We start from the raw sequence: 21099 nt of genomic DNA, 5'->3' as shown, positions 1-21099 counted from the left end.
GGACGGGCTCGCAATCCAGCTCCGCGAGTCCGCGCTCGCGCAGGGGAGGCCAACGACTCCTCCGGCCACGCCGGCGCGTTCCAACGACCGCTCTCTGGTTGCTGCTCCGGCTTGGGATCCCTGGCCACAACCTCCTGCGCAGGTGAAGGTACCTCCTCCACCGCCGGTGTACGAGCTTCCATGGCCGACACTGGAGTTCATCGACCTCGTCAGCGACGACGAGCAGTAGGCATCACCTACTTTTACCACGCCTTTATGGCTTTTTTATTTTTTTTATTAATGTAAATTATGATTTTATGAATGGAAAAGAAAAAATGCGTCGTGCCGCTGGAGACACCCCAACGCAAACGGACGCGCGGACAATTTCGACAATTTCAACAGACGCAAACGGAAGCGACTCGTTCGTTTGGGCGTCCAAAATGCGTCGCCCCGTTGGAGATGCCCTAAGAGCATGTCTAACATGCCCCTTATAACCCGCCCACCCCATAAAATTCCGGCGACATACGGGGCAGGCGCGGTTTGGGCCGTCTAGCAGGCCCCGTATTCGGGCCGCCCCGTTTCGGCGGAATACGGGGCCCAGGAAATCGGCCCCTCCACCAACTATTTATACTGGGCGCAGGTGCGAGTGAGGGGTTAACCCCTCACTCGCAACCCTAGCTCCGCCGTGCCCCGCCGCCTCCTCCTCCTGCTCCGGCGAGCAATTAGTCGCTCCCCCGCGCCGCATTCCACCCGCCGCCACCCGCATGGACTCCCGCCGCCGTAGTGCCGCCTCGCCGGCGAGCGGATCGAGCGATCCCGCTCGCCGGACACCGTGGAGGAGGCGTGGCGGCTCAAGTGCAAGAGATCCGCCGCCGGGAGCCGCCGTGCGGCGTGCCGGTACGCCGGCGCGCTGTACATGCCGGATTCGCTCCGGGAGTACGCCGCGGGCGGGCGGTGGTACCGCCAAGACCCGCCGCTCAAGCCGATGAGCGGCGAAGCCTTCGACAAGTGGCTCACCGAGTGGCAGCGCGACCGCGCGTCCAAGGCGGCATGGGCGGCGACCATCGGCAGCACCAGCGGCGGAGGAAGCGGAGGCGGCGAGGAGGAAGAGGAGGCGGCAGAGGAGGAGGCGGCCTTCCGGCGTGCGGTGGCCGAATCCGAGGCGGATGCCGCCAGAAAGCTCGGGCGGAGGCAGAGGAGCAGGCGGCGGCCATCGCCGCCGTCCAGGAGTTCGAGGCGCGGGAGGCGCAGGAGGCACAGGAGGAGGCGGCCTCCATCGCCTTCATCCCCTACGTCATCCTTGACGAGTAGACATAGGTTGATCCGTAGTTAGATGTAGTATGATCCGTAGTATGATCGGAATGCATGTATGATCCGTAGTATGATCAATGAAGATGAACTTCCCGGGGTTTTTATTTTTGAAAATACGGGACGAAATACGGGGTCTGCTAGACGGAATGGCTCGAAATGGAGCAGTTTTTCGATACGGGACGAAATGCGAGAGTTATACGGGGCAGCGAAATACGGGGCCTGTTAGACATGCTCTAATGCATCTCAAATAGCTTGTTTCGTGGACCTGAGACATCTATGTACTTCACTTAATCTTGGTTTTTAATTAAAAATTATATGTGCACATAGAACGTGGCTATGTGCATGCGACAATTTTCAGATTTTCAACATTATGAATATTTTGATTTATTATAATCTATTTATTTATTAATGTTTCTCCAGTGTAAAAGGCACATTTTACACGCACAATCCAAGGTGATTCCATGTCCTTTTTCTTGAACTGATGCAGAAAAATATACATGCATGTATTGCCTGTTATACACGTTTATTAATGACTATCAACCTACGCAAAGCCACACAGGTGCATCGTTTATATATTCTCGAAGATCCAACGGCCAAGGAGCTCATGTATGCATCTCAGCGGATGGACTCAAAACGACGGGCGCGGCTTGACCGCCGACGAGCCGTCGTCGTGGTGACCGCCCGAGGAGCTCTTCTTCTTCCTCATGAAGAGAGCGCCCACCAGAGGGATCAGCGGCTTCTTCTTCTTTTTCCTCCCATCCTCCTCCGCCGCGGCTGCCATCACCTTCTTCACCGTCTCGTGCCCGGCCGACACCTGCCTCTGGAACCGCACCTCGCGGTACTGCGGCCGGCCCGACGGCACGTACTGCGGCTGATGATGCAGCTCCAGCACCACGTCCGGCAGAGCTCGGGGCGGCGAGGGCGCCCGGTCGTATGCGGCCGTCGGCGGGTCGGCGAAGGTGACGTACCGCTTCTTCTGGAACTCGGCGGCGTGTTTCGAGGCCATGTTGACGTCGACGCTGCTCGTTGGTATGCTCTGGTTCCGGTGCTGCTGCTTCTGATTGTTGATCTCCATGAACTTGAGGTCCTCCACCTGCAGGTCAATGACCTTGGCCTGAGCCTCCTCGTCACGAGCCTTGAGCTTCTTCAGCTCTCTCATGGCGTTGCTCAGCTCTTCCTGGAGGGACAGGATGCAGCCTGCCATCTTGTGCTTCTCCTCCCGCTCCTTCTCCAGCTCGTCCTTCGCGTCGTTCAGCTCCCTCGTCGTCGGTACCTGTACGTGACGCGGGGGTGGTGGTGCCGCCGCGACATTGACAATCACAGCAGCGGCGTGTTGGTGGTTAACAGGAGGTCTTGGCGATGGTGTCACTCGATGCTGCGCCATTGATGGAGGAAAGAAACATGGATCGAATCAGGCAAGACAAAAAAGGTTATCAGATGCTCTGTTGAGGACTTAGGTAGAATATATTCTGTTTTTTCGCAAAAAAAATTCTTTTTTCTAACAAATGCACGGATTCTGTAAGTTATAACAAACTATATGTGTGCTCCCTTTGATCCATAATAAGTGTCGTGATTTTAGTTTAAAAGTTGACACTAGCTTTTAACTAAAACCACGACACTTGACACTTGTTATGGATCGGGAGAAGTAACAATTTTCGTTTAAGGGGTGTTAAAAATCTTGGGACATGTGTAAATGTTTAATCCAAAGTGCTTTTACATATGGGTTTGTTTAATTAGGTTCATGAAAAGTTGCGAGTAAGCATCATGACACCTACACCCACATTTTTCTGTGTGTTTTTCTTTTGTTGTTTAAATTAAATTATACAACACATGAATTTGAAACTTTGCAAGTCACCAAAGAATTACAACTAGACACGGCGGAAAAGATAGTTCAGAGTATTTTGTGTAATTTAAGATTTTAAATATTTACAATTCTAAGCAAATTCATTAATATATATATACATATTAATGTCATGAAGTTCTGAATTTTTTTCACATATTCTATCTCAACGAAGTGCAAAGTTTCAAGTTCAAAGGATGTATGGTGTGAGAGGTAAAAAAAAAGTTGTTTATAGGGAAAAAAGGCTAGCACGGATCTTGATGCACTTATAAAAAGCCCAGATAGGGGTGTGCACCTGAGTGCCTGATCAGAAAATTCTCGCTCGTCGGGTTGTAATGGATGATTAAAGACAGATAAATATATGACATCATTAGCAATATTAGCACTGAGTACCATGCATGTGCTTTTAAATAGTATAGGTGTTTTGTTTACGTTTTCATGGGAGTTTTTCATGCTTAAATAGTTGCATAAAGACAAGCACTGCGAAGTTAGTAAATTAACCGGTAAATTATACGAAAAAATGTAGTCAGAGTTTCTGGAAGTAGTTTGAATAAGTGTCTACATCATTGACTTCATCTTTATAAAGATATAAAATTGAGGTAGTATATGATATACTTTAGCTATCGTTCTTGTTTTCACATTTAAAAGGCTACTGCATATCTTGCGCTCTGACAGTGGTCATTAGGGGGACTTCGCTACATTAGCACTACTTTAAAATGGAGGTAGTACTATATGATAATGTATACCATTATCATAGGGAGGTTCTGGGTATCTTCGGAGTACACCTTTTCTTGCTGCCTTAATTCAGGTGGAAGGAACCTAGCTACCTTAAAGTCTTGATTAACACACTTTCCAATCTGATCCCATCAATGTAGCTAGCTACGCTACTTTACCTAGCTATTGTAATGGAAGAAGATTGAAGTAGTGTATAAGTACAGCCTGTCGGGAGTGGTGTTTTGGAACATGGGTGCATATACTCCCTATATTTTGAAATGCATCTTACACATATTTTAAATTTTTAAAAAATTGAAACAAAAAATTAGTACGTACATCTTCACATGCTACGCGCTCACAAAGTCGTTTCATAAAAAATCGACTTATCATGTGACGTGTGTAAAAAAGATAAAATTTAGTGCTAAAAATAATGTTTTTCACATGATAAAGTTTCTCCTTTTTACATAGACCACAAAATATCTTATTTTTTCGTGAAACTTGACGAATGCACATACATAATGAAAATGTACATGTAGAATTTTTTATCCAAATTTTTCGACATTTCGAAATATATTTTTTTAGTAGAGGGAGCGTACGCACCCGGGAGCCGAATTGAATTTCCGGAGTCTAGCTTTTGTAGTGTCTGGGTTAGTAGGTAGGAGGGGGGACAACATGCATGTTTATAAGAAGAAACATTTCATTCATAACATGCACTTTGCTGGCAAAGAAAGAAGGCTGCTTACTTGACACCTGTTTTTCTTGAGTTGGAAGAAAGGAATAGCTAGCAAGCTAGGTAGAACACTTTTGATTTTAAACCAACAATTTTCATTTTACCACTTCTACTACGCTCCTGAATTTCAACTGAAGCAGTAGAGTAAATTAACTGCCATGGAGTTTTAACTCCCGTAGTAAGTGCTTTTGCGATAACTAAAAAAAATCTATTTTATATGTTATATATTTCTGTCGTTTACGTGTATGCAAACTTTAATGGCAAAGGCCGGACATAAGTTTATGTTGGGTCTCATAAAATTAAGAAAAGACAATGTAAAAAAAAAGATTTTCTGGACACCAGATTTGTTATTTTACGTAGAGTGGTCGGAATTTTTTTATTTTACGGTTTTGCTAATTCGACTCCGAGATCATTTGGTTGCGATGCTAGATATGAGTTGGAACATGCATGGGTTTGAACTCTAATTTTTCCAGTAGCATATGAGGCTACAAATAAGATTGCATTAGTACTTATGTATGTGTTGCAACTGAGATAAATGTCCTGGCCTGCTGGATTTACTTCATGATTCATGCAGGTCGGTACTTGCAACATGAGTTTCATATGTGATTCAATAACATCACAAGATTAAGAATTAAGATAATTCCGAGTCTACACATGAATCATGGACATGCACACGTGTTAAAACTGTTCGATATATCTAACATACGTACGTGCACACTCTTTCCCTGCAATCACGGCAATACGTTTGATTTTGATCCGTTGTTGGCATGCATGCATAATCTGAGAAAGTCGTCGTCAACTAAATTAAGATGCACACAGTTGTCAAGCATGCATGCAGATATACTAATATAAGATCGAAGGACGATCTGTATAATCGGCTAATCAAACTAGGTGGCCCGGTAGAGCACGTACCTCGGTGTTGATTCGCCGGCCGCCGTGGAGGAGCTCCCCGGCCAGCACCTTCTCGCCGAAGAGCGCGACGGCCTCCTTCACCGACTTGAACGGCGCCCTCGTATCGATCTCTGCCCGACCCGCTGCCACCACACCGCCGTCGACATCCATTGATCGACGATCTGAGCCTCTGGCCTCTGCTCGTCCGATCAATCTTCAGTGATCGTCGGTTAGCTCAGGAAAGCATGCACAGGTGTGGATGTATAAATATGTATCTGGATGCAGCTACTAATCAAGACAAGACAAAACGGCAACAGGATCGGAGGATGGGAGTGGGGATATGGTTAGGGAAGAAGAAGAGGTTACGACGTTGCTGTTGTTGTATGCTTGTGCTAGCTAGTATACCATACGCGGCCGGAGATGATGGTAATGGAGGATTTGCATGTGGTGGTGGAGTGGAGTGGAGTGGAGGTGGGTTCCTTGCTTCGCGTCCACTTCACTGTAATATTCCCGCCCGCCATCCCCTTGAATCGTTGCGCTTTGGTGAACGGTCAGGATCCGTCCCCCCGACCAGCCACTACTGCTAGCTAGCTAGTCTCTTTGTGCTATTCTTATATAGCTACAAATAAAGGGAGCAAATTCGTATTCTGCACATAAAAATATACTAGTACATATATACTCCTTACAGAAATGAACTACTAGGGAAACAAATGTATATTCTACACGGTAAAATATACTTGTGATGTGAATAAGCACACCTCAAGCTCAGTCGACTAAGTTATTTCTCGTTCAATGAAGATCTTCTCAACCTTACAGAAATGAACAACATAGATATGGTCACGTAAGAGGGTTCTTAATGTCAGAGTTCTTCCGCCTTTGGGGTATCCTCTCCGGTTTTCAGCTCTCGCCGGAGCGAGGCGAATCCTTTGTGTGGCGTTGGACGGTCGACGGCAATTTCTCCACCAAATCGGCATATAGCGCCTTCTTCGCCGGGACTACTGTGGCGCCGGTCTCCACGGAGATTTGGTGGTCGAGAGCCCCCTACGGTTGCAAGTTCTTCGCGTGGCTCATTACAAGGAACAGATGCTGGACCGCGGACAGGCTACATCGACGCGGTTTGCCTTCTGTGCAATCAGGAGCCGGAGTCGATCCAACATATTCTGCTTGGATGTGTGGCGGCCCATCAGGTCTGGGCTTGGGCCTTGGCAAGGTGGGGGAAGATGGAGTGGCCGGATGCCGGTAGTGGATACGAACCTCTTACAATGGTGGTCCTCTTTGCCCTGTCGCAGGGTGTCAAGGAGGGGTCTTTGGTGTATCTGGAGACACCGCAACGACTTGGTGTTCAATGGAGCAAGGCCTAAGGTCGGTGCCATTAGATGTAGGATCCAGGAGGAGTCCCAGAGATGGCGTTTAGCTAGGTTTTTTTCGCTCGGAGTTGTTTGTTTTTCCTGAGCCGCTTCCGCACTCCTGGAGGGACGGTGATTAGGCTTTCTTCGGGGAGCTGTCACCCTTTGTTGACAGCACGGATTCTAAGGCGTGGGCCTTCTGGCTCTTTTCTTTAATATGGTTGATACACCTTTCAGGGTGTATTCTCGCAAAAATATTGACGTCGAAATAGTTATTTTCTAGGTCGAATAACCAGAACATAAATATTATATTGTGGATGAGCCAAAGCTATATAGTATTAATTAGACACGAAAACATCATAAGAATGCTTGACAAACAAAAAGGAAAATCCGATCCTTGAGAATTCTCATCTTCTCCACTGTGGGCAGAGCTTGCTAGTCGTTGGAACAAGAGCAAAGCCTAAATGTTCGTTTGATCAATGCAAATTTCCAAGGAGAACGTTATTAGCTAGCTATAATACGCGGTACTATTCTTCAATGGAGATGCACTGGTCAAGCATGTCACTCGAGGTCACCGGGAGGTGGATCTACTACTGTTCTCTGCCCCGCAGATGTCGATGGAACGCCGATGTTGTGGAATCCCAAAGTTAGTGGCGCGGCAAAGTTCAAAACAACATTAGGCCGGCCGAGGGTTCGCAGTTTCCATAAACTTTCATATATAGATTATGTAATTACTTTTAAAAAATAGTGGTCAGACATAGTCATGATTCTTGCAACCTTGTTTTGTTGTTTACAAGTACATGGAGATGCGACGTATGTTGGACGTGATAAGGGGAGAGCAACGGGACACCAACTTCACCATTGGTCGGTCGTTGTATAGAGCTAGCTAAGTAGCTAAGTTTAGAGGCTCGAAGTGGCCACGCATGGATGCATGTTGTGACCTGTTTGAAAGCTACAGACTCCAGATATATACCGTGGAGTAGCTCACAAGATCCACTACTGCAACTAACTAAAGAATTTGGAAATACCGGTCAAATGCTGTCACGATGACTTGGAGTCCCAGAGAGAAGGAACGAAAAGGAAACTATCCGGTCTTGATATTTCCCAACTTCCAAGCAAGCAAGATTACTTTAGAAACTGGTTCCATCAAGAGTAGACTCCTGCCCAAGTGACCATCACTCAAATTTTGCCTAGGCAGCATAGGCCATAACCGAGCTGAAAACTACTTGTCAGGCCCATTCAAGCAAGCCTGGCATTTGGACACTACTGTGGCCTTCGCTTTGTTACCTGCCAGCTTTAGTTTTAGACCCAATAATGTCTCAGGTCTCGGGCTTAAGTTAACCCGAGGGTTCGCAGTTTCCTTGAACTTTTAGACGCTAGCTAATGCCCCAAGATGTGCTTAAAGATTGACGATTCACTTGGGCCTAATATCTAGAAACTCCATATTTTTTTACATTTTCTCCCAAAAAAATATTATTGTTCGTAAAAAATAAATAATTATGTTTTTCAAATCCAATGGGTTTCCACAATATTTGATTGTTTTTTATTTTCTGAAACATCTAGAATCAGCGATTGAATAGCAACTTTAGAATTTTTATAATGTTATTTCCATCCTTTTTTTGGTTTTTCATGGTTTATTCTTAAAGTTTGTGCTCAGCGAGGGGGCACACGCGTGAAAACTTTATCATCTATATCACAAATATTTTGAATAGGCCCAACGTTTATTGAGCAAAGATCTCACCCGCAAATTTTAATATTTTAAACAATTTCGTTGATTTTTAGACAATTAAGATAAGATCCCCTATAACCCCCTTGACTAGGATTATCATGTCCCATTTCTTATAACGTCTATCCTTGAGGCTCTTATCTAGCAAGATGCCAACCCTATTCCTACTACTAACTGAAGAAGAAAATCAAAGCTTGAAATTGGCGTTCTCTACCTCTTTAGCCTTTTGATCCGCCCATTTAGTCTTTTGGACACAATAGATATTTACAGACATGCCAATCATTGTATCCACAAACTCTCTTAGCTCCCCCGTTAGGATCCTACATTTTAACTACCCACCCAAAACTTGTTTTTCTCTGCTAGCTTCCTTGCCCTTTAAATTCGTCGAGTGAAATCCGAAAACCCTTGTCACTTATTACTACATCCGAGCGAAGATGTAGCGCGCGACTAAGGGAGTGATGAACCGGTCATTGCTCATTCAATACCACATCCACGGTCTGATGTGGCGCGCCACTAAGAAAACGATAACCCGGCTCTTGCTTATTTAACATCACACCCCGGATTTCAACGTGGTGCGTCGCTAAGAGGGTTATACCCCAACGAGTTTCTAAGGTTACCGATCAGAAAAGTGAGATTATCTTATCTTCAAATACAGTTTCTCCGTCCCAAACTCCCAAAGTGAGATTGTCTGGTAGTACTATGACTTTATCCGCATATCATGATCTATACCGGATTGTGCTGATGCGGCGAAACCATGAAAATAGCTGACGTGTCTACTAAAAAATGCTTTACTTGTTCGATGACAAATAGGAAGCGGAGCGCGCAAAGAACCAATTTTGTTCTCCTTAAAAAAGAACAGAGCATTTCCTGCCACCTTCCCTGATTCCATCACTCGGCGCATAGTAGATCACTCCTAGCAAGCAGCCAGCTGCTGTCCCCCGTCCCGCCTCGACATGTCCGCCGCCGTAGGCTCGCCGTTCCCGGCCGTGGCCGTGGCGCAGCACCGCCGGCGGGGTCGCGCCGCCGCTGTGCAGGTCCGTAGCTCGGCGATGGCCGCGGCAACGCCCATCCTGGACGACCTGAGGCTGCGGTGCGCGACGCCGCTCCCTCTGCTGCGGCACGTGGCGGACGCCATGGCCGCGGACATGCGCGCCGGGCTTGCCGTGGACGGCGCCGGCGAGCTCAAGATGATCCCCAGCTACGTCTACTCGCTCCCCACTGGGTAACCGACCAGCTAACTCGGCCTCCTCGCTTAGTGATCCAGAGATTGTGATTAGTACAGTAAACGAGCTCTGCTTTTAGCTTGTGATTCAGAGATTGTGATTAGTAGTCTCATTCCTAGAATTAATAATAAAAAATCGAAATGGGGGATGTGCCCCGCCTCTACATCAAAAAGATGCATACCGCTGCTTTATTACCTTATTCAAGTCCAGTTTTAACCTTATTACAACTCAAGTCTCATGTCAAGTTGATCTGAAAATCAACAACCGCAAGAAAAATAAAGCAAAAGACAAAGCGGCATCACAAAGTGATCCTATGGTCAAGCCGCCACCCACACCGGCTGAAGAAATCCCATGCTACCGTCTCCAGTCGGTTGCACCCATACTCCATGACATCCCGCTGCTCCTCGGACTGGAGATAAGACCACGTACGGATCCAGTGAATAACCATAGGGAGAACCTGCAAGAAAGGTTGTTTTGTCGGTTTGTTAAAAACAGTATCATTGCGCATATTCCAAATAGCCCAAAGAACAGCGCAGACTCCCACCCTAATTTGAACCAAATCCTTCTTGGCAATACCGCTTAACCAATTACCAAAGAGATTTGTAATGTTTTTTGGCATAGTAGTCTCATTCCTAGAATTAATAAATGTAGCCGTTTGTTAAGATTGTGACTTCATTCAGTTCATTCTTTAGATTAGTCATCATGATTGTTATACTGTAGGGATGAGACCGGGCTGTTCTATGCCCTGGATCTTGGAGGCACCAACTTCAGAGTCCTCAGGGTGCAGCTGGGGGGAAAAGATAGGCGTGTCATCGACAGCGAGTCCGAGCAAGTGTCCATCCCAAAACAAATCATGCATGGTACAACTGAGGTAACTGCTTCGTTGTTTTTTTTTTCCTTAAGCTGGTTCTCTTTGCGGAAATACAACTGGGTTCTACATTGGTTAGCAATTTGATACTTGGCGCCGCAACTGCTGCTTTACAGGAACTGTTCGATTTCATCGCGGCCCGACTATCGAATTTTGTGGCCAAGGAGGGCGGCAACTTTCGTCTTCAGAAAGGTAGGAAGAGAGAGATTGGTTTTACCTTCTCCTTTCCGGTAAAGCAAACTTCTATTGATTCCGGCATTCTGATCAAGTGGACAAAGGGTTTTGCCGTCTCTGGAACTGTAAGGTTTCCTTTCTTTCCAAATGCATTTCCTCATATTTGTATATTCCTTGTTCATTTCTAACTCCCAAGAGTTGTATGATCGAAAGTTCCCTGCGTGAGCAAATAATGTCTCTTCCTAGTCACACAATATAGTTTATGGACTTTTCCAGTCGGGTTAATGCTAACAATAAAGCAATATAATTGTCTTCACAGGCTGGGAAGGATGTAGTTGCCTGTCTAAATGCTGCAATGGAGAGACAAGGGCTTGACATGCGTGTATCTGCTTTGGTAAGCAAATAAGCAATCGTCAAAACTTATAGTTGTTCAGATAAGGGAAGAACTATATTGCCTTCCGTCCTCTGCATCAGAAGTGCTCTTAGTGGGCAAAGCAAATGGGATTTTCTGCTTTGTCATGGGCTGAAATGCTTTCAAAATGACATTGTTTCCACTAAAAAATTCAGATACAATTTAAGCAAATGAATCCCTTAACAGGTAAACGATACCGTTGGAACCTTAGCTGGAGCGCATTATTGGGATGAGGACGTGATGGTTGCAGTAATATTGGGCACTGGCACAAATGCTTGCTACATTGAGAAAAACGATTTTATCCCAAAGCTCCTACACCTTGGGCCTGTAGCAGGAAACACGGTATGCTGCCATTTCGTTGCTGCTTTTCCAAAAAAAAAATCATTTTTCCAAATTGGGGAATAAATATCATCAAACTGAATTTATTCAAAGTTGTAACTGCAGATTATCAACACTGAATGGGGAGCGTTTTCAGATGGTCTTCCACTAACTGAATTTGACAGGGACATGGATGCTGAGAGCATAAATCCCGGTGAACAGGTAAAATATCTTTGTTTTGCTTGCACATTTGTTAATTTGCTTGTTTTGGATGTCTTAATGTGCTCTTTGTGCTGGCAGATATTTGAGAAGACGATTTCTGGTATGTACCTTGGAGAAATTGTGCGAAGAGTGCTGGCCAAAATGGCTCAAGAGCATGATCTGTTTGGCCATTCTTTCGCTGACAAACTTGCTCAGCCGTTTGTCCTAAGGCAAGCTCTTCATGTTCCAGCTTCCAAAATCCAAATTATCCTCCCCTTTCAAAATTCCGTGCTGGTCTAAGCTGAACCCAAAAACAAAAATTGCAGAACCCCACATTTGTGTGCTATGCAACAAGATAGCTCCAATGACCTGGGAGAAGTTCAATTAATCTTACGCGATGTCATCGGTGTAAGTTTCCTCACTTCTTTCAGTCATGTATAGCCATCTCGCCAACCAGTAACTGAACTTGCGATTTTCTCCCATAACCACGGTTGCAGGTCAATGAATCTTCTCTAGCGGAACGGAGGGCTATCGTAGATGTTTCTGATTGCATCGTCAAGAGAGGCGGTCGGTTGGCTGGTGCCGGTATTGCTGGCATTCTTCAGAAGATGGAGAGCGACTCCAATGGGCTGGTCTTAGGGAGACGAACAGCGGTCGCGATGGATGGTGGACTTTACGAGAATTACCCTCAGTACAGGTCGTATATGACCGAGGCTATGGTGGAGCTTCTCGGGCCCCAGGACTCGGAGCACGTAGTCGTTGAGCACACAAAAGATGGGTCTGGCATCGGCGCAGCACTGTTGGCTGCCGCAAACTCAAAATATGCAGCGCAGTCCTCGACATGACAGTCATCAGGAACCTGCAACATGGAGAGTTTGCTGCTACGTACATTGGGTGGGTTCTGGACTTTACAACAGGAGGTTATCAACCGAACAAATCACATCAACCGAACCGAGACCTAGATCACAGGAGATTACAACAGATCTGGCTTATTATTGTATTATCCAAGATCCAAACACGCAAATGTTAAACAAATACCTAACAACATGTGTAACTATCGGCATATGAATCATCAGTGAGTGTCTTTCAAGAGCATCCTGCAATCTCAGACCGTACTTATCCAGAAGATTGAGATTTCTTGTTAGACTCTTAATGCTGTTGTGCCGGGCTGGTATTTCAAGAATGTTGAATAATTTTCAGTTGTATTTTTCTGTCATACTAATAATTGAGCATTAGCAAGAGATTCGCGACCTACGAATTCTTATGGAAACTCAGGTTTTATAAGTTATAAGAAAATTCTGAACAGAAATCTGGATGCAGTGAAAGGAGTGTTCTACCGATGTTTTGGGTGTTTTAAAATGACAAATTCTAACAAATCTAGATGTCGTTAAATGTAAGGTTTTTTTCCTATTATTTTTATTTTCAAGGATTGCCTTTTTTTTGGTTGCTTTTTTTTACTTCTTATTTTTATCCATAAGTGCACATTTATAATTTCTATTTTTCGTTTTGTCAAGAGTGGTAGATTTTTAAAATCCACGATTCTTTATTTTGTTCTCTTTAAATTCATAATTTTTTGTAGTATCATCATTTTCTTCAGTTTCAATTTTAGTTTCTTTTCCGTAGATACATGAACTTGTTTTTTATACATAGGAGTACACGAATATTTCTTTAATGCATATGAACATTAGTCTAGAGATAAATAAAAAATAGTTTCTACCAATGGTAAGGAAATCGGTAATCGTTAACTGCTCGGTCGGCTTGGGAGTAGCGATTAATCGGAATTCGGACGATTAACTGATTTAATCGGTCGGCTATTAATCGGTGTAACCTACACAAATTAGCACGTAAAAACAGTTTATATAAGAAAAATAATAGTATATGAGCCTCTATATGTCTGGCCCTACTTCTCTAGAGCCTAAAATTCCAAATAAACATGTTTTCTTCTCCTCGGTGACTTAATCTTCAAGGTCACGAGCGAATAAGGATCCACTAGTCGAAGCCGCGTTTCTTCATTGCACTTCTTATCCGCTCACCTCTGAAGTTTATCTTCTCCCACCACCTACCTAGCTAGGGTACGACCCCTCTTACACCTCAACCACCTAACCTATCGAAGGCACCCTTGAGCTCCTGCACGAGCTAATCAAGGTGGTCGAGCTCCTGTATCTAGGCAACTGAGAGTAACTAGTCTGGGAGGGCAAGGAACTAGTTGGCGACAGCGGAATTCGAGTTGTTGGAGGCTCAAGCGGGAGCTTTGCAAAACCTAGTTTATTGGGGAGGGGTAGTGCCTGTACTAGCTATATGCATTGAGAAGTTTATAACTTTTTTGACCAAGTGTAATATTTAATTGGGAACATACCTAGTAATCGGATTTTCGGTACGATTAATCGGGCTAAAGGATTAACACAAGAGATTAATGGTAATCGACACGGTCAGGCCCCTAGTAGCGATTAATCGGCCTAGTAATCGCTGAATCAGCCTAGTTTTTGAACAGTGGTTTCTACATATATGAACATAAATTTAGAAACACCGGAACAATAATTCATATAAACTATGCGTACAAAAGAATACATTTTCACTAAAGTTATATTTCAATTTTGAAACCTTGTTTTTTATATTTTTCGATAAAGGGAATATATTAATATAAAAAGATACCAATTTCACCCAGCCTCTGCAACAACGCACCACCCTAATGGCACTACGGATGCACACAGCAAAAAAAAAAAAGGAAAAGAAAACTAAGAAACAAAAGTCCCGCTACAGCAGCTTGGGCCTAACAACAGCAATACATCCACCGCCAAGACAACACCTGAAATACAGACTCTCCAAAAACGACGCCCCTAAGAAGGGAACAGTGCTCTAACACCGTCGTCGCCCGATCATAGATCTTAGGTTTTCACCCTGAAGATAGTCCCCGCTCTCAAAACAATGCCTCCAACAAGGTCATTGCCAGGCACAACCAGTTAAGGCCAGATCTTGGGTTTTCACCCTGAAAGGTAGGATTCTGAACTTCACCTGTGTTGTCATCCCCACTTTCATACCACTGTTGTGAAGCCCGGAACACCAAGCAAGTCTCTCAACAGCGCGGAGACTTGAACCTCCCTTAGCTAGTCCTCCCCTCTGGCCTTCATGAACTTCTCTTCTTCCGACTTTCATCATGGATCCATAGTCACTTGATGTCAACACAGAAAAAGAGCTCCGCGCCACTCCCTCCAGAACCAATCGGTTGGAATAAAAGCATGGGTGCGCACGACCGAATACCTTCGCCGATGGAGCCTTCCGGAACTCAACACACCAACCAGATCACGAGTCCAGGCCTCCGGTAGATCTTCCTCTTCACGCAAGAGAGGCCCTAGGACCGCCGCCTTTAAACAGGTCGGACCCCCACGTCGGCGACCATCCCGGGCTGGCCACTCCAACCCTCCACCGGCGACACCGTCGCCGGCTTCCATGCTCCTCCATCACGCCGCCGAAACGTGGTGATAGATCAATAGATCCACCCCCACCAACCGCAGGCCGACCCTCTCCGGCGAAGAAGAGAGCCACCTCCACCGCCGTACCCAAGGTTGCTGCCCCGGGCGACCTCATGTCGCGGAAGAAGCCCGAGATCGCCTCTACTCATCGGCGAAAGGCGGGGGGGGGAGGGGATGGCGCAGACCATGGGCCTGGCCGCCGCCCACCACCAGCCCCTGCCAGTGTGCTGCGGGGGAGAGCCTACGGGAGAGGGTCCGCAGCGCAGAGCCGCCGCCGCCCATCACCCGCGCGCCGGCCGATCTGCCGTTTGCGTCGAGGAGGAGATCCCGTCCACCGTCACCCACGTTGACGAGGAAGGGCCCCCGCCACGCCCCGTGGGTCTTTGCCCCGGCGGCGCTATCGGCGGCGGAGGCGGCGGTTAGGGTTGGGGTGGGGGTCGGGAGAGGAGAGGGGTTGGGGAGGACTCAACCAACACACGTGTATACATGGACAAGATATCTTAGACTGGATTAGCCAGTACGTCCGAGAGATGACGGCGGATCTCACCTTGTTTTTTATATACATTTCATTAAAATAATATTCATATTTTTAGCTCTCAAATTTAAACTGTAAATTCCGAGATTATAAATTTGTCCCTGCGCGAATGGGCTCCACTAAATGCAGCCCAAGTCATAATCTTTAGAGGCGTCGGCTCTGTAATTTACACTGAAGCGCCAAATAGGAGGTTCAAGATAGTGGATGATGGCGTCGTATCTTATGCATCCTACTGCTTCGTGCATCCGTGCATCCCGATCAATTATGACCGGCTGATCAAATCGTAGCGCTTAGAGTTGCTTCGATGCAATATTCTAAAAACACACCCGCCCTGCCTCCCTAATTAGGCTTGTAAATTTGCATCGGCACCCCTACACCACCGTGGACCGCACAATACGCCCGCACCCTGGTTGTACCCCACGATCGATCGACTGCAGTTGCAGGTTGCGATCTCCATGGCGGCGACCAGCAGCTAGACGGAGAAGCCGTCGGGCGGCCGGAACTCTAACGGGCACAGGATCCCGAGAGTTGTTGGCTTCAGCCCGATCGTCCAGCACGGCTCTCGCCTGGAATTTTCGGAAAGGTTTGTACGTCAAGCCGATTCAATCTTGTTGTGATACAAAGTGGACGAGGTATCTCCACTTCAAAGAGCTAGCTTCTGTAGCGACTAGCAAAAGCTAGCTAACTAGTTACGGGAACCTTATTCATCTGGATTTCTGTACTCACAACATGCAAAAACACACTTACGCATCATGGTTCTGGATTGCTAAAGGCTAGATTAGAATTCCCTATATATTGTACCAGGACTATCGTATGCTTAATTGAAACAGCAGCACGCTAAGCGGCATAAGCAGATTGAATTACTTCAAAAATATTTTATCAACTGAAAATAAAACTTTATGAATTTCTTTAGCAGTATGTTATCAACAAAAACTTTATGAATATTGTACAGTATTTACCAACATAGATAAAACATAGTGAATATATACGTATTTGTGCAGCAATGGATTCTAGCAATATCATGCAAATGCAGATGAACGGGGAAGGATTTGGCACACCCATTAAGAAAGCAAGTGTTCCTCTCTCCGTAAGTAAATTGGTTTCACTGACCATGTGTATATTCAGCTCAATTATTTACACATGAAGGTTCTTACCGATTCATTGTTTTATGTTGAAGTGTTTGTCTTTTACACCTGAATGCGAAGATAATTTGAAGCCTAAATTGGGGATGACATTTGAAGGACTAGAGGCCGTGGAGAAGTTCTACAAGAACTATGCACATGGATCTGGTTTTGGAGTTCGTGTTGGACAGCAAAAGAAGTTAGACAAAGAGGTAATTCGCACTAAACGATACATGTGTAATAGGGAAGGATTCAAGTCTGAGAAAGGTAAAGAGGTTGCTGGGCCATCAAAGAAAATGCGTAAGAACACGGCGACAAGATGTGGTTGTGATGCACATATCTTTGTGAAGTTGTGTGGTAATGATACCTACAAGATAGAGTCATGGGTTGAGCAGCACAATCATGGTCTTGTGTCACCTGATAAGCGTCATTTGATTAGATCAAATCGTCAAGTTAGTGAGAGGGCAAAGAATGCATTGTACACATGTCACAAAGCAAGCATAGGCACCTGCCAGGCTTACAGGCTCCTCCAAGTCAGTGAAGGCGGGATTGATGGTGTTGGATGCACAAAGAGAGACTTCCAAAACTACTATCGTGATCTCAGATATAAAATCAGGAATGCAGATGCGCAAATGTTTGTTGCCCAACTAGCTAGAAAGAAAGAAGTTAATTCAGCATTCTTCTATGATTTTGAAGTGAGTGATGAAGGAAACTTGATGTACGTGTTTTGGGCAGATGCCACAAGTAGGAAGAACTACAAACACTTTGGTCGCGTGGTCTCGTTCGACTCTACCTACACTACAAACCGTTATGACATGATATTTGCACCATTTACAGGGGTTAACCATCATTTACAAAGTGTGTTTTTTGGTGCTGCATTCTTACTAAATGAGCAGGAGGAGTCATATGTTTGGTTGTTTAAGACCTTCCTGAAGGCAATGGGAGGCGAAGCGCCAGGACTCATCATAACCGATGAAGCTCGTAGCATTAAAAATGCAATTGATATAGTTTTTCCAGGCATAATACACAGATTGTGCATGTGGCATATAATGGATAAACTTCCAGAGAAAGTCGGGCCGGTGATCAGAGAAGAACCTGAATTCTGGAAGAGGATGAACGCATGTGTATGGGGTTCAGAAACTCCAGCCGAGTTTGAGTCAGAGTGGAATTCCGTAATTTCAGACTTTGGTTTGAAGGATAATGAGTGGTTTACAAAAAGGTTCAGCCTTCGTGAGTCATGGATACCGGCCTACTTTATGGACATATCACTGGCAGGCATTCTCCGAACAACTTCAAGGTCGGAAAGTGCAAATTCATTTTTTAACCGTTTCATTCATCGCAAGCTCACCCTTGTTGAGTTCTGGCTAAGGTTTGACACAGCTTTAGAATGCCAACGCCAAGAGGAGTTGATAGCGGACAACTCAAGCATCCATAGGACCCCTCAATTAGTGACACCATGGGAAATTGAGAAACAAGGTAGTGAAGTATTCACATATGAGGTATTTGAGAAATTTCAGAAACAAATTATTGCTGCCAGGGACCATTGTTGTGTTCAAAGCATTACACAAGATGAGGGAATAAAAATAGTAACCTTCAGGACCGGTGCTAGCAAGATAAGGGAGGTCCGTTGTGACATAGCAAACATGATAGCTAATTGTTCATGCAAGTTATTTGAGTCCCATGGAATTCCATGCCGCCATATTATCCAGGTGATGAGGATGGAAAATCAAGAGGAGCTTCCCACCTTCTATATTATGGAAAGATGGCAGAAAAGGTGTAAAAGGTACAAGAAAAATCATAACCATCATTACTCTTACTTTGTTGAAAATCATATGACTAACGTTTAATTTGTTTTGTAGAGAAAGTGTTTACGATGTTCAGGGTAATCTTCTAGAAGAGAAGCCCGCGGACTGTTTGGATGCGGCTGCAAGGAAGAAGATTTCAACACTACGCAACAAGTTGGAAGATTTTATCCAAACAGCCAAACAATCGGATGAAGGCATGGACTTTTTATTATCAAGTGTGTTGAGCATTGAGGAGCCTCTAAGGCAAAAGGTTCCTGCTGCGGTCAAGCACACTAGGCAAGAGGAATACGAGGCTTTTATTGGTTGCAACATTCCTAATGAAATCAACATACACCCGCCAAACGATGTCCGTTCGGTAGGGAGAAGTAAAAGAATAAAGAGAGGAAATGAGATGTATGTTGAAGAACAGAAAAAGAAGAAGAAAGAAGTCAAGCCCAAGGTCGCACGCATGTGCAGAACGTGCAACACGCTAGGATTTCATGATAGTCGCAAATGCCCAAGCAAAAATGTTCAAGAAAAAGAAATAAATGTGCAAGACATGCATACTGATGGTGCATCATGAAAGTTGCATCTCTTGCAAGAAAAAAACATAGCTTACTAGTAGCACTATTTTATTTTTGAAATGACATCGTGTAATGGATCATAACATTTTTTGTCCAAGTGTTTGTCTTACTAGTGAGCAGATTTGAGCTTTCCTCTTTGTTAGTTGAGTTACAAATGACTATATGTCAGAGGGCAAATGATTGGATACTGCCTTCGCCAGCCTCTCTGGTAATCAAGATGGTCTAGTGTTGTTTGCTCTATCATACACGCCTTCATATATTGTCCATTCAGTAACACTTATTTGATACTCCTAAACTGAATCTGCGCATATGTCCAACATACTATGGCCTAACTCTACTAAGTTCAATACAGAATATGGCCTGATTCTACTAAGTTCATGACAGACTATCTCAAATTGCAAGTACATCAAAGTATAAACAATATTTTCTTTCTGTTATTTCCATTCGCAACAACTTACACTCCTTCTAAAAAAATCAATGTTGTACATTCGCACTGTAAGCTCACAAGCTGTACACGCATCAGGAGGCTACTCTATCAGTACTAGATCCATACAGTACACCAGAACAAGGGAAATTTCAGGTACAACAGCATATATCACCCCTCCTGTTTCTATATAAATGGTACATTTTCTAGAGACATTGAGGCCCCTTTCTGGATTGATGACACCACCAAAGCACCGTCTGAATCAAGAATCACTGGGTTATTTGCACCGTCTGAACTATGTAGGGAGAAGTAGAATTATTCAGCAATCAATCGCCTCCACTTCCTTGGCATCAGAACAATCTTCCAGAACTGAATTAGTTAGCATAGAAGAACACCTGACCAATACCAATCGGTGCAATCTGCAGTTGAATTAGTATAAACAAAAATCAGTTCAGCCGCACACATACAAAACCAATTTGATACTCTATTTGAGGTCAGTCACCTGTAGCACCACCGGGACGCCGCCGGGCTACATGTCGCTCCATGGCGTGCACTATCCACCGGATATCTCTGCTTGTCGCCTTCCATGCCGGTGGAGCCCCTCAGCGACTCCTCTAGCAGCAGCTCGCCGTCGCTGGCGGTGAAGCCGAGGCTATTGCGGATCATGTCGAAGGAGGCTCCAGCGGAGGGTCTTGTACTGCATGCCGAAGGACGGGCCAACCTGAAAGTCACGCGTGCGGAAGAACTTGAGGAGGACGGCGGCCGTGGTCTCTCGCCCTGGTCGGCAGCAGGGGAAAACGAGGCCAGATTTGATTCACGGGAGCACGGCTGCGGTTTCGGGGATTAGGGAGATAGGGGGGGATTTGCAAAAAGAATCATTGGTTTAATCTGGACGCGGGCATGTAATTGCAAATTGGTTTTCCACTTGACATGAGGCGCAGGATTTGGTTTTGCGGCTGAGATGATCGGGATGCAGGGATGCACGAAGCAACAGGAAGGGCCCCCGCCACGCCCCGTGGGTCTTTGCCCCGGCGGCGCTATCGGCGGCGGAGGCGGCGGTTAGGGTTGGGGTGGGGGTCGGGAGAGGAGAGGGGTTGGGGAGGACTCAACCAACACACGTGTATACATGGACAAGATATCTTAGACTGGATTAGCCAGTACGTCCGAGAGATGACGGCGGATCTCACCTTGTTTTTTATATACATTTCATTAAAATAATATTCATATTTTTAGCTCTCAAATTTAAACTGTAAATTCCGAGATTATAAATTTGTCCCTGCGCGAATGGGCTCCACTAAATGCAGCCCAAGTCATAATCTTTAGAGGCGTCGGCTCTGTAATTTACACTGAAGCGCCAAATAGGAGGTTCAAGATAGTGGATGATAATCTACATGCATGGTTCGCTTAGTAGGTACTCGATCTATCTGGTACTCCTAAAAAACTAGGAT

General features: G+C 45.3%; 3 protein-coding genes across 3 annotated transcripts; 2 read left to right on the top strand and 1 right to left on the bottom strand.

Moving 5' to 3' along the window:
• Window positions 1–1918: 1918 nt before the first annotated feature.
• LOC124673290 (WEB family protein At2g17940-like) lies at window positions 1919–5636 on the bottom strand. Its single transcript, XM_047209403.1, has 2 exons — window positions 5463–5636; window positions 1919–2665 (listed from the first exon to the last, which is right to left on the bottom strand). The coding sequence occupies exons 1-2, from the start codon at window positions 5634–5636 to the stop codon at window positions 1919–1921; spliced, it is 921 nt and encodes a 306-aa protein (XP_047065359.1).
• A 3854-nt stretch (window positions 5637–9490) lies between these two features.
• LOC124673289 (hexokinase-4, chloroplastic-like) lies at window positions 9491–12763 on the top strand. Its single transcript, XM_047209402.1, has 9 exons — window positions 9491–9759; window positions 10481–10631; window positions 10745–10927; window positions 11122–11196; window positions 11401–11556; window positions 11659–11754; window positions 11833–11963; window positions 12060–12141; window positions 12231–12763. The coding sequence occupies exons 1-9, from the start codon at window positions 9491–9493 to the stop codon at window positions 12576–12578; spliced, it is 1491 nt and encodes a 496-aa protein (XP_047065358.1). The 3' UTR covers window positions 12579–12763.
• Window positions 12764–16741: 3978 nt separating this feature from the next.
• LOC124673288 (protein FAR1-RELATED SEQUENCE 5-like) lies at window positions 16742–19226 on the top strand. Its single transcript, XM_047209401.1, has 3 exons — window positions 16742–16825; window positions 16916–18642; window positions 18719–19226. The coding sequence occupies exons 1-3, from the start codon at window positions 16742–16744 to the stop codon at window positions 19224–19226; spliced, it is 2319 nt and encodes a 772-aa protein (XP_047065357.1).
• Window positions 19227–21099: the final 1873 nt, after the last annotated feature.

The sequence above is a fragment of the Lolium rigidum genome, chromosome 7, assembly GCF_022539505.1.
Source record: "Lolium rigidum isolate FL_2022 chromosome 7, APGP_CSIRO_Lrig_0.1, whole genome shotgun sequence".
Taxonomy (NCBI): domain Eukaryota; kingdom Viridiplantae; phylum Streptophyta; class Magnoliopsida; order Poales; family Poaceae; genus Lolium; species Lolium rigidum.
This window is presented reverse-complemented; position numbering and strand designations above follow the sequence as displayed.

Bases quoted from the DNA above. Each gene is read 5' to 3' on its own strand.
- LOC124673290 (XM_047209403.1), bottom strand. From the start codon at position 5,636: ATGGATGTCGACGGCGGTGTGGTGGCAGCGGGTCGGGCAGAGATCGAT. The intron at 2,666-5,462 runs GTTTGATTAGCC...TCAATGGCGCAG, and splicing joins GTGCTCTACCGGGCCACCTA to CATCGAGTGACACCATCGCC.
- LOC124673289 (XM_047209402.1), top strand. From the start codon at position 9,491: ATGTCCGCCGCCGTAGGCTCGCCGTTCCCGGCCGTGGCCGTGGCGCAG. The intron at 11,557-11,658 runs GTATGCTGCCAT...TTGTAACTGCAG, and splicing joins GGCCTGTAGCAGGAAACACG to ATTATCAACACTGAATGGGG. The intron at 11,755-11,832 runs GTAAAATATCTT...TTGTGCTGGCAG, and splicing joins GCATAAATCCCGGTGAACAG to ATATTTGAGAAGACGATTTC.
- LOC124673288 (XM_047209401.1), top strand. From the start codon at position 16,742: ATGGATTCTAGCAATATCATGCAAATGCAGATGAACGGGGAAGGATTT. The intron at 16,826-16,915 runs GTAAGTAAATTG...TTTATGTTGAAG, and splicing joins AAGCAAGTGTTCCTCTCTCC to TGTTTGTCTTTTACACCTGA. The intron at 18,643-18,718 runs GTACAAGAAAAA...TTTGTTTTGTAG, and splicing joins TGGCAGAAAAGGTGTAAAAG to AGAAAGTGTTTACGATGTTC.